This window comes from Mustelus asterias, chromosome 8 (genome assembly GCF_964213995.1).
Source record: "Mustelus asterias chromosome 8, sMusAst1.hap1.1, whole genome shotgun sequence".
In the NCBI taxonomy this organism is placed as follows: Eukaryota; Metazoa; Chordata; class Chondrichthyes; order Carcharhiniformes; family Triakidae; genus Mustelus; species Mustelus asterias.
In genome coordinates, this window is record NC_135808.1 from 62,521,539 (window position 1) to 62,534,687 (window position 13,149).

The 13,149-nt window shown below is 45.3% G+C and overlaps 1 protein-coding gene across 1 annotated transcript in view; it reads left to right on the forward strand.

Annotated features, from left to right (window-relative positions):
- The window catches only part of lhx4 (LIM homeobox 4), an 88,337-nt gene extending 78,289 nt beyond the window's left edge, over positions 1-10,048 (forward strand). The window contains exons 4-6 of the mRNA XM_078219321.1: positions 2,016-2,173; positions 6,549-6,720; positions 9,657-10,048. Of these exons, the coding sequence (XP_078075447.1) occupies positions 2,016-2,173; positions 6,549-6,720; positions 9,657-10,048 (722 nt within the window). The remainder of the gene's footprint in view (positions 1-2,015; positions 2,174-6,548; positions 6,721-9,656) is intronic.
- Positions 10,049-13,149: the final 3,101 nt, after the last annotated feature.

The following is a 13,149-nucleotide window of genomic DNA, read 5'->3' on the forward strand; positions in this document are numbered from 1 at the left end:
TGGGGGGATGGATGAAGGGGCAGTGATGTGTGTGGGTAGTGGGGGGGTGGATAAGGGGGACACACACACAGCATGTGTGTGTGTCGGTGGGTAGTGGGGGGGAGGAGGGAGGCGGGTAAGATGTATCTCGGGGGGGACAGATGGACACACACACATCACTGCCCCCTTATCCACACCCCCACTACCCACACACATCACTGCCCCCCTTATCCACCCCCCCACTACCCAGACCGATCGCCACTCCTGCCCCCCTCCCCCCCACCGATCGCCCACAGAGTGGCAGCGGAACCCTCTGAACACCCTACCAGAGATCCATCTGCCCCCCCACACACATCACTGCCCCCTTATCCACACCCCCACTACCCACACACATCACTGCCCCCCTTATCCACCCCCCCACTACCCAGACCGATCGCCACCCCGGCCCACGATCACTCACAGAGTGGCAGCGGACCCCCCTGCCCCCTCACTATAGATCCATCTGCCCCCCCACCAGAGATCTATCTGCCCCCCCACCAGAGATCCATCTGCCCCCCCCTCGAAATACATCTTACCCGCCTCCCTCCTCCCCTCCCCCCAAGACAACGATCTGGCCTCACTCCCCCCCCCCCCGACAATGAACTTGCCTCACTCCCCCCCCGCCCCCCCCCCCCCCAGAGAATGGTCTGGCCTCACTCTCCCTCCCCTCCAGAAGAACATCTGACCCGCCTCCTCCCCCCCCCCACCACTAGACAACGATCGGCTATCCCCCCCCCCCACCACCAGGCAACAATCAGCTATCACCACCCCCCCCCCCACCACCAGACACCGATTGGCCCTTCCCCCCACCACCAGGCAACAATCAGCCCTCCTTCCACCACCACCATCAGACAATGATCAGCCCTCCCACCCCCCGCGCCAGAGATACATCTGACCCGCTTCCTCCTCCTCCCCCCCAACAGAAAACGATCTGACCTTACTCCCCTCCTCCCCCCTCCAACCAGAGAATGATCTGACCCACCTCCCTCCTCCCCCCCACCACTGATCTGAGTCAGAGAGCCGTTGGAAACACTGAACGTGCTCTTCAGAGGCTGGAGCACCCGACTCAGACTTTTATTCAGCAGGTCCCTAAAAGCGCGGTTCCGGATGGGTAAACACGGTGATAAAGGGGGAAATGCTGATAGAGTTGGGCGGGCAGTTCATTAATTCAATTTAAATGCATGCAAATGCATTTAAGTCATCGTTGCGCCCGATTTGGACACGGAACGGATCCCCGCCATTCGCGGGTCTCGGTAAAGTGGCGAACTGCGCGGACGCGGGTGCAGATCGCGATAAAGGCCTCACACCCGACTTTACCACGATTTCGCGCCTGAAAACAGGCACAAATTGTTGGTAAAGTCGGGCCCTTAGTCAACCTCCCTAGTTCTACATTCCAGAAATGTTAGGTCATGAAAGCTTGCTCCCCGTGTCTTATTGCATATTAAGTCTTGCTCACACATCTCCTCTGTACTCGCTAACCTACATTGTCTCCCCAATCCCTTAATTTTAAAATTTTCATCTTTTTTTCAAATCTCTCCATGGCATCACCCCTCCCTATCTCACAAACCTCCTCCAGCCCCACAGCCCCCAGAAATCTTTGCTCCAAGTAAACTCTCATCTTTCGAACGTTTCTGATTTCAATCACTCCACCATTTCTGGCCATGCTTTCATTCGCCAAGGCTTTAGACTCAGGAATATCCTTCCTAAACCTTTCTATCTTTCCATCTGTCTTTCCTGCTTTAAGAGGCTGCTTGAAACCTACTTCTTTAACCAAGGCTTTGGTCATCTAAGCTCTTCTCTCCTTATGTAGCTTAGTGTAAAATTTTGTTTGTATACACTTCTTCAAAAGGCTTTGGAATGTTTTACCATGCTAAAGGCACGGTGCAGATGTGTGTTGTGACTATAACATAATCCAGAACCCTTATTTGTGTCACACTAACTCAATCATGTGTTTGTATCTGTAGTTTAAGAACTCATAAGAACTTGTTGTCTGACAGATGCTGATGCAGAGGCTGGAGCAAAGAGACCTCGTACTACTATTACGGCCAAGCAATTGGAAACATTGAAGAATGCATACAAAACCTCCCCCAAACCAGCTCGCCATGTGAGGGAACAGCTGTCCTCGGAGACGGGGCTGGACATGAGGGTTGTGCAGGTAAAAAATACCTTGTGGGAAGTAATTTTGCTTGTTTTAATTTTATTTACAATTTCACTTTAGAAAATATTACTTGCCATAATTCACCCAGTGCCTAGTTCTCAGTAGAAGCAGCATAAATTGCAGCTTAAATGCAATTTCAGTGAGCCATGATGTCACAATGGTGAGAGTGTAGACTTCAAAATGGCAGTAAGTGCTAACATCACAAAAGCAGTGAGTGCTGACATCACAATGGCAGTTAGTGCTGACATCACAATGGCAGTAAGTGCTAACATCACAAAAGCAGTGAGTGCTGACATCACAAAGGCAGTGAGTGCTGACATCATACTGATAGTGAGTGCTGACATCACAATGCCAGTGAGTGCTGACATCACAATGGCAGAGAGTGCTGACATCACAATGGCAGAGAGTGCTGACACCATACTGATAGTGAGTGCTGACATCACAATGCCAGTGAGTGCTGACATCACAATGGCAGAGAGTGCTGACATCACAATGGCAGAGAGTGCTGACATCATACTGATAGTGCTGACATCACAATGCCAGTGAGTGCTGACATCACAATGGCAGAGAGTGCTGACATCATACTGATAGTGAGTGCTGACATCACAATGCCAGTGAGTGCTGACATCATACTGGCAATGAGTGGTGATGTCACAATAGCAAGTATTGAACAGAGCAATGTGTTGAATCAGTTAACTCTTTCAGTCCTAACATGAATTATTGTTGTTTTCAGGAGGGGAGGAATAAAGATGCAGGCACTGGAAAATTAATCCATTTTGTTTCACATATGCTTTTACTTTTTATGACATGCCAGAGTGGCACTTGTGAAAAATAATCCTCATTTGCTAATAACTATCTACTAAAACATTTCTTTGAGTATCATAACTATCCAAATAAATTAAGCAGTGATTTTGAACACTTCAGTTTAATAACCTCACAGTTGTGTGTGTTTGGATGTAATGTGGTTGAATTCTTACAATTTAGGCAATCCATACTCTAAAATTATTCAGGCTATAACTGAATCTAAACTAGAACAATGATGGCCCAGATCAGGCACACTCTTTGGGTATTACCATAAAAGTTCTGTGTTCTATGATACATGATTCACGTTATGAGTTTTATTCAATGTCACCTGCCATTGTACCCCTACATGAATATTGTTGGATGCTATTGATTCCTTCTCCATAGAACACCTACCAGTGATGCATTTTGCTATAATTTATCATTTAAAATTGAGTTTTGTGTATTTAGGATTCAGATGAACTAGTGACATTGTGGTGAACAGGAGGAATTGGATTGTAGCAACCCGAATGGTTCTGTTGCGAATGTTGCTGTCCAGTGCTGAAATCATGCATATAAAATGAAAAAATCCCAGGCTTGATCTGTGCTGAGTTATCTGATTTGAGCTGCTGTGGTTGTAACAGTGCCACATCTGGACTTTGCACTCTTGGACTACAGAGGGACAAATTCAACCACAGCTTTCACAACAAACCGATCACCAGTGCCTCCAATGCAGTGTGGATATTGAGTGAGGACATAGATTGTAATCGGTCCATTGTAAAACTGAATGCCAAAACTCATTGTTTAGTCTCCTGCATAAAAGGCAGTCACTTTGATGAGGTGCTGGTGGATGTCAATAGGGCCTAATCCTAGGATAAATTAGGAGAATAAATGAGAAAACTGAGGAAAGAATTAGCAAAAAACCGATATGGCATTTAGATGTTGTGAGGAACTGTGGGGAACAGAGATGCTTTCCCTTATAAGTCCAACATGCTGCACCTGACATTGGTAAGACATTGACTCCTTGTGGTAAGTTCTCCATCTTAACCAGTCTATGAGGAAGTTAGTCAAAGCTTCTGCAATGGAAAGGGGAAGTAAATTGGCGGCTGAACTAGCCCAGTCTCAGTCAGGAAATGACTGAGACCATGAGGCCTGGAAGATCATAGAATCCTACAGTGCATAGGGAGGCCATTCATCCCATCGAGTCTGCACTGACCACAATCCCACCCAGGCCCTATCCCCATAACCCCATTATTTTACCCTAGCTAGCCCCCCAACACTAAGGGGCAATTTAGCATGGCCAATCCACCTAACCTGCACATCTTTGGACTGTGGGAGGAAACCGGAGCACCCAGAGGAAACCCGCGGAGACACGGGGAGGATGTGCAAACTCCACACAGACAGTGACCCAAGCCGGGAATCGAACCCAGTCCCTGGCACTGTGAGGCAGCAGTGCTAACCACTGTGCCACCGTGCCACCCCTAAGGAGCCCTCAATAGGCCTCCATGCTGCCAAATCCAAATAACAATCACTGCCTCTTCCCCTACAGCCCCTCACTCCTGTCATTTTCTTCTTTTAATATGGAGGCCAGCACAGCATTTAAAATGCTACAGCTCAGTGACTGATCCTATCACTGGCTTCTTCTCCTGAATTGAAGAGCCTAATGGCCTGGCTGGGAACCAGTAAAGCATCTTTCATTGGAACAGTTACTAAAATTGAAAATTGAACGTCAAATAGCTGATTTTGAATTCCATTTTTTTTCTGTCCCTTGATCATCTTCTTCATGTCCTGCTACACCTTCCTCTGCCACTGGTCTGTGCAAGACCTGGCTCAAGAGTTGAAGACCTTCAGATCTTCAAGACTGACGTGGCTCTGGTAGTAGAGGACACTCTAAGAGATGTATCATCATTTGGGAATGGCCCAATTAATTGTCCAGTGCCTGAGGTGATTGAGCCACAGCCAATTAGGACATGCTTCACTTGTTCCTGGTGGAAGAGATTCCTCTGGATCAGTAGACAACTCAAGTGTCTTCACCTGTAGAAGTCTTGAGCAGTCAGCAAGGTGGCATCTGTCAGGGTAACAGTCAAGGGGGTTAGACGGTATGTAAGAAATGGTCCCTTGACTTGAGTCCTTGATAGGGAGACTGGGTTTTCAGTGAATTTTAATCAACAGTGATTCACACTTCAGACTTGAGCTGAGATCCAGCTCCTGCTCCATGCCTACTGTACATGCCCTGAAAATTCATCATGGTGCTTCACGCACATAATCTACGATAATCAGTTGATTAAGGAGCCTTTTTGAATTTCCAAATAAAATGTTAAAATTTGGCATTCCGCCCCAAAAATATCAGGATGTACAAAAGTATTTGTGCAGTACACCTGATATTCAACTGACCATTAGAACCACATAGATACAATCTGCTTTCAGGTTATAAAGGGTCTTTTTCAGCATGGAGGTCAGTCACCAGTGGGGTGCCCCAGGGATCTGTTCTGGGACCCTTGCTCTTTGTGATTTTTATAAATGACCTGGATGAGGAAGTTGAAGGATGGGTTGGCAAGTTTGCTGATGACACAAAGGATGGAGGTGTTGTGGATAGTGTAGAGGGATGTCAGCAGTTGCAACGAGACATAGATAAGATGCAAGACTGGGCAGAGAAGTGGCAGATGGACTTCAACCCAGATAAATATGTGGTGGTTCATTTTGGCAGGTCGAATAGGATGGAAGAATATAATATTAAGGGTAAGACGCTTGGCAGTGTGGAAGAACAGAGGGATCTTGGGGTCTGGGTTCATAGGACGCTCAAAGCGGCGTCGCAGGTAGAGGCTGTGGTTAAGAAGGCGTATGGAATACTGGCCTTCATCAATAGAGGAATTGAGTTTAGAAATCGGGAGATAATGCTGCAGCTGTATAGGACCCTGGTCAGACCCCACCTGGAGTACTGTGCCCAGTTCTGGTCGCCTCATTACAGAAAGGATGTGGAAGCCATAGAACGGGTGCAGAGGAGATTTACGAGGATGTTGCCGGGATTAAGTGGTATGCTTTATGAGAATAGGTTGAGAGAGCTAGGTCTATTCTCCTTGGAGAGGCGAAGGATGAGAGGTGACCTGATAGAGGTGTATAAGATGTTGAGAGGTATTGATAGAGTGGATTCTCAGAGGCTTTTACCCAGGGCTGAAATGGTTGTCACGAGAGGCCACAGGTTTAGGGTGCTGGGGAGTAAGTATAGAGGAGATGTTAGGGGTAAGTTTTCACTCAGAGGGTGATGCGTGCGTGGAATCGGCTGCCAGTAGTGGTGGTGGAAGCGGATTTCGATTGAGTCTTTTAAGAGACTTTTGGATAGGTTCATGGAGGTTAGTAAGATAGAGGGTTATAGATGAGCCTAGAAGGTAAGGAAATTGTTCGGCGCAACTTGTGGGCCGAAGGGCCTGTTTGTGCTGTAGCTTTTCTGTGTTCTATGGTTCTATGTTCTATAAAACAAAGTACAGTTAAAGGTTGATATACGGACCGCTGTATTTTGTTTAATATAATGCTACAATATCTTAGCTAGAGTGGAACGGGTGTTAATAAATGAAATTCTTTAAACTTCCTGCAGGTTTGGTTCCAGAACAGAAGAGCCAAGGAGAAGCGGTTGAAGAAGGACGCAGGCAGGCACAGATGGGGGCAGTATTACAAGAACGTGAAAAGAAGTCGTGGAGGGGCAAAGAGTGGGAAAGAAAGCTCGGTGGAGGAAGGGGGTCTCAGCGACAGTGAGCTGAGTTTCAGAGGTGAGTAAGGCCCCATTGTATTTGAGTGGTTTTGTAGCCTTTTTTGGGATTCCACCATGCCCAAGTGGTTGATTGAGGATCGCGAGCAATCCCTTGCAGTCATGGTTAAGGACGTCAGCAAGAGCTCTGCAGACACAGCGAGAGCAACACATGCAATGAGGTCCCCACTATTGCAGAGATTGTCACTGAGAAGACTTCAGGAATTCTCAAGTCTTGTTTCATTTCCCTGGAGACACCCAGTGAAGCCCTGTAATCCCAGAAGAGTTTCAAACCCATGAAAGCTTCTCCACCACCTAAAAGACAAAAGTCGAGAATGTGATGGAATTCTCCATTCTCCTGATGGGCAAGCTGCAACAACTTAAGAAGCTCAACGGTATCCAGCACAATGCAGTCTGCATTATCAGTACCCTTTCGCCTGCGTATTCATTTCCTCCCCCATCAATGCTCCATGAGTGCATTATCTACAGCAATCCTGGCCAAGGCTTCTTCGTGAGTATCTCCCAAACCCAACACCACAAGCACCTGGAAGCACAGAACTGGTTGATTCTTGGGAAGATTATTACCCCCAAGTTCCTCTCCAGTCTCACACCATTCAGACTTGGACATCATTTCTGAATCAAAATCTTTGTTCTGGATGGTGTGAAGCTTTTTGAGTATTATTGGAGCTGCACCCATCCAGTACCCAATTTGTAATTATATCACTCTCTTACGAATTGACACCACTCCTAGCTCTGTTTCAAAATAATGCATTTTGTTTTACACTGGTTAAACAGCCCAGTGGAAAACATAATAACAACCTGTTTCACAATAGTAAAACATTCTCCTTATATAGTAACACAGTGTATAACACTGAGTCCTTAATTGCTCAGTAATAACAATCCTGTTGATACACAGTGTTATACAAAGATATAATACATCTGCTTTTATTATTATATAATATATTGGGGATTATTTGAGCCAAAGAGTGAAAACACTTGCCAAAGGGATGCAATACTAAGAAGGGTGGCACGGTGGCACAGTGGATAGCACACTGCCTCAGAGTGCCAGGGACCCGGGTTCAATTCCCAGCTTGGGTCACTGTCTGTGTGGAGTTTGCACTTTCTCCCCATGTCTTTGTGAGTTTCCTCCGGGTGCTCCGGTTCCCTCCCACAGTCCAAAGATGTGCAGGTTTGGCGGATTGGCCATGCTAAATTGGCCCTGAGTGTCAGGGTGACTATACCACGAAGGGTAAATACATGGGTTATGGGGATAGGGCCTGGGTGGGATTATGGTCAGTGCAGACTCGATGGGCTGAATGGCCTCCTTCTGCACTGCAGGGATTCTATGAGTCTATAAGACACACTTGTTTAAACATCTGGATTCAGAATTCAATCTTAGTTCTAATTGCTAATGATCACAATTTGAATTTATCTGGAGTGGCTAAAGGCTAAAACCTGCAGGTTTAGCACCCAAGTGCTGATTAGATGTAATGTTTGTGGCACAAGATGTTTGAGCTTACCAGGTTTTCTGATATGGCATGGAAGTCAAGCAATGTCCCGTACCTGCAGTGGAGAAAGGACATTACCATGCCTTCCTTTTCCTGTCTACCTGACCTCATCTCTTCCTGCCCAGTCCTTCTTTATCAGACCCAGAGTGACCTATAGCAAGGTGCTGCTGGCCAAGCACTCCATTTCTCCTGGTGACTCCTATAAGTTAACTATTAAGTTTAAAGTTTATTTATAGTGTCACAAGTAGGTTTACATTAACACTGCAGTGAAGTTACTGTGAAAATCTCGCAGTCGCCACACTTCGGTACCAGTTCAGGTAGACTGAGGGAAAATTTAGCATGGCCAATGCACAAACCAGCACGTCTTTCAGACTATGGGAGAAAACAGGAGCACCCAGAGGAAACCCACACAGACACAGGGAGAATGTGCAGACTCCACACAGAAATTGACCCAAGCCAGGTATTGAACCTGGATGCTGTGAGGCAGCAGTGCTAACCACTGTGCCTCCATGCCGCCCCTAGAATAGCATAGCACTCATTCTTCCAGGTGGCTTATATTTAGAAGCTTCCTGCATTTAGTAATGCATGAGGCGGACAAAGCACATGTGACTCCTTTCCCAGGACAGCACCTCGCACTAGGTGCCTGTTTCCACACTTGTCTTTTCCAGGAACAGTTCACTAACCTGTTACCAGAGGTTAAGGTTTGGGCACCACTCGACATCAAGCATTACTGGCCAGGAGTGGCTCTTAGCACTTGCTGTCGGCATATTGAAATGATTATGAATGCACCTTCCATGGCCATCAAGTCCTAGAGTGAGATGCTGGCTCAGAGGCAGGGCCACTACCCACTGCGCCACAACATTCTCAGGTGAAATCTTCAGAGAACTTCAGCTGGGCACTGTTTGGAGAGATGTTAGGGCAAGTGCTAGCAGTGAAAATATTGTGCAGCCTCTTCAGTAAGAATCAGTCGGCACTTGAGGTGACAATCAACCATTTAATGAGTCCTTGGGTGACTGTTCCCAATGCAGGCTTTGACTCCTTTCCCAGGATGGCATCCTGCATTAAGTACCGGCTAAACTGACATTGCATCTTAAGCCCCATCTTAGAAGCTCTCTTGTGCCTAATGTATTTGGTGAAAGTTGCCCTTGTTATATGGGTCTAGGGCATAACCCTTAAATTAGAATTGAGTGATATCCCTCTTGTTTAAATTAGCTAATCTATTGTGCATATTCCTGATTATTTTATGTAATGCACGTTGTGTGTTAAAGGATTATCATTTAACATTCAGCGTATACAAGAATTAAAAGGAGATACAATTACAATGATAGCCTTCAGCAGTTAATCTGCCTTTCACCACATGCTATGAAATTGTCTTCTAAAGGCAGAGTTCATTTTTTCAAGTGCAATATTAGCCAAAAGCACTAATTATTTTGTTTGTCCTGTATTCCAGATGATCAGATCCTCTCTGAATTGGGTCACACTAATGGAATTTACAGTGGTGTGGGTGAGATGACGGGCAGACAGTTGCTGAATGGCAGTTTCAGTGTCGATGGCATCGGGCAACAATACCATGACCTGAGAGCTAGCAGCCCCTACGGAATCCCTCAGTCCCCATCGTCTATAGCCTCTGCCCCTTCACACACCCCCTTACTGAACAGCCTTGGCTATATTGACAATAATTTGGGGATTATAGCACAAGGAGGACAAGGAATGAGCCATGCCCTGAGAATGATGACAGGCGGTCCTACTTCTGATATCTCCACAGGCAGCAGTGCTGGTTACCCAGACTTTCCAACAAGTCCTGCCTCGTGGCTCGATGACATGGATCATCCTCAGTTTTAACACACCATACCACTAGTGTGTGATCCAATTGGAGACGTCTAGAAGAGGACTAGTAGCCACAGCAGCTGCAGGACTTTTGAAGACAAGCAATGTATGTGTTTACAGCTTTGGCTTCCTCGCTCTGTGGAAGTGAATCCAGCTCAAATACAGCACAGAGATCTAAGGACCGAACCACCGGTCTGGAACAAGCACCTACCTAAGTGGACCTTCTAATGCTTGCAAGTGAAGGCCAAAGTATGCAAGTTGGTGGCGTTTTATTGACTGAGATGTCAAACCAGATGGAAACAAGTAGGTGGGTCGTGGAGGAGGCAACCATGTCACATGCTGATCATAAAAGAGACACCAGACCTTGAGATGGCCTTACTGTAGGCTGGATATCACTATCATTGAAATTTTAATCTACAAGTAAAATGACAAGTGGTAGAGTTGGTTGAGACAGTCTGTGTAAAATAAGTTGTAGAAACAAAAGTTCTGTCGCACAACTCGGATTTACTTCCAAAAGATATTTATTTTACTGAGAATATGGGATGTAACCCAGGAGCATAACTTTATTCTTAGATCTAGATGGGATGTCCAGTGTCTGGAGTTGCTAGTTACAGATACAAACATTGTGTGTGCTGGAAAAGAGAGGAGAACATTTTAATCTTGCCGCTCTGTATGCACTGTTAGGTTTGCATCTCCATACCATGTCTTTCACTTGTCATAGGAACAGGGGTGGGTCATTCAACCCTTCGAGCCATCTATCTGCCCTGGGTTCTATAATTCTTAATAACCTTGCCTAACAAGGGCATTAAGGGAATTGGATTCTGCTCCAAGCTGATAATGTGTGGCCAATGAAGCACATTGTGTGTAAATCACAGCTGTTACATAGGGGCACCACGACTATGCACAGAGAACCCCACGTGATCTGGAATTTTCCCATCAATCTTTTGAGATTTGGGGATCCTTCATTGTTTGGCAAGCAAATTTAAATGGATGTGCACAAAAATGTTTTGTCTGCAAATCCTCATTTATACATTTCCTCATGCAGAAGAAACCTTAAAGAACACACGGCTGTTGCAGGCTGGTAGAGAGTCAGAAGCCCTCAACTGCTCAAAGATTCCCTTTTGCCTCCAACCTCCCGAAAGTCCCTTACTTAAATCTGCACAGCTAAGCTGCACAATGTCGGTCTTATAAATGCCCTTCATCTTTGATAGGCTGGGTTTAAATCTAGCTGGAAGGACAGTCTCTCTATGGCTTTCCACTCATTTTTGCTCTCTGGTGTATGGTTTTTTTTCCTCTCTGGTATAAAGAAAGCTTTGTAAAACACTGTACTTTACTGTACTCAATTTATATTCTCCAATTGTAGATGGTGCTGTTGGAAAAGTTTTGCCCCTTACGTTTGTGCCATTTTAGGCCACCGAGATGGACAACCAGTTGAATGCCACCTGCATTCCATACATAATGGAGATCTTCCTTGTTGGTCAACCCAGATGTGGTACAGTCTTAAAACTTGACAGTGTTTTTTTCATATAATTTCACTGATAGAAGAAAATGGTCTGACATTAAGACAATTGGGCAATGCTCTCTGGCGCTGATGCAAGTTGTAGCGATTGCTTTTGTAACCACACAGCTATCGGCGGTAGGGGGAAAAAAGGTGAAAGTTCAGTTACTTGTACATTATAGTCAATTCCTGATTAATACAAACCAGTTTGCTAGATTAGGAATTTTATTAGTTCCCATTTTTTTATGAAAAGCCAGTTTGCACATCTTAGATCCTCGTGCCATTTAATCATTAATCCAACAGTCCATTTGAAGCAAAAAAAAACAAAGCAGTTTAAATAAAATACTTTGCAACATGACTTCAAAGCTGTGCTAGCCCTGTAGAGAAATTAGCACTTTGTTTAGCATAACAGATGCATATCTGATGAACATTTAACACGGAAAATGGGAAGCAGTTTTGATATGCGCAGGAATACACACTACATCATAAGCAAATGATAAGATGTATGATTCCTTGGAATTTTACACAGACAAGGTGAATAGTTCAGCTCTTTGGAAATCTACATGGTGAAAGTCAATGGAAAGTGGTTTGGTCTTTTGAAATTTTATAGAGTGGGAGTGAATGGGAACTGGTGCAGTACATTGGAAATCTATACAATGGGAGTGAACAGTTTTTAAAGTGGCTGGCTGCTCTTAGTGTTCTTCCAACTATGAAGCAAGAGTCTTGTCGACCATGTCATCTCCTCGCCTACTTTAACGCCTGGATACAAATGGAAAGTTTGATTGATTGCAATTCTAGCCAATTGGAGTGAATGAGGGGGGGTCTATTGAAATCCTATGCAATGGTAATGAATGGGAAGAGTCTCTGGCCCATTGCACTGTTACACAATGTGAGTGAAAGGAAAGCCCATTGAAATTCCATGCATGGTTTGCATTTTTGCTTGCACAAGGCGTGTAGAGCTGACTGCAGGAAGTCACCTCAGACTGGTTTGAGCATATAGCATAGTGCTGGCCCTGGAGCACCTTCACCATTCTATGGTAACAATGATCTGTGGACAGAGGGTGAAACATGAAGCAAATTTGCCATATCTGTGAGCAAAGTATACGTGGTTTTACCTGACTGGTAAAATGCTGACCTATAAGTCGCCAGCTTATTTATTGCCAACCAAATTAATTGCCTAATTTTCAGGGTATGTTTCAATTGACCAGACAAACTAAATGGAGTCACCGTCAAAACATAAACCTTTATGATTGCCTTCTCAAGCCCACATTTTGGGTTATGAATCCCAAAATAACTCTAACAGTAATATGAAGGGAAGTACATTGAGTCCAGCATTATCAACAGTCAAAGTAGTGAACAATAATAAGACCATAATCAAAGTCACTCAAGGGCAACTTCGGAAGCTAAGTTTCCCAATTCCTGGCATGGTGGCACAGTGGTCAGCACTGCTGCCTCACAGCGCCAGGTATCCAGGTTCAATTCTGACCTTGGGTGACTGTGTGGAGTTTGCACATTCTCCCCATGTCTGCGTGGGTTTCCTCCGGGTGCTCCAGTTTCCTCCTACACTCCAAAGATGTGCGGGTTAGGTTGATTGGCCATGGTAAATTTCCCCTTTTTG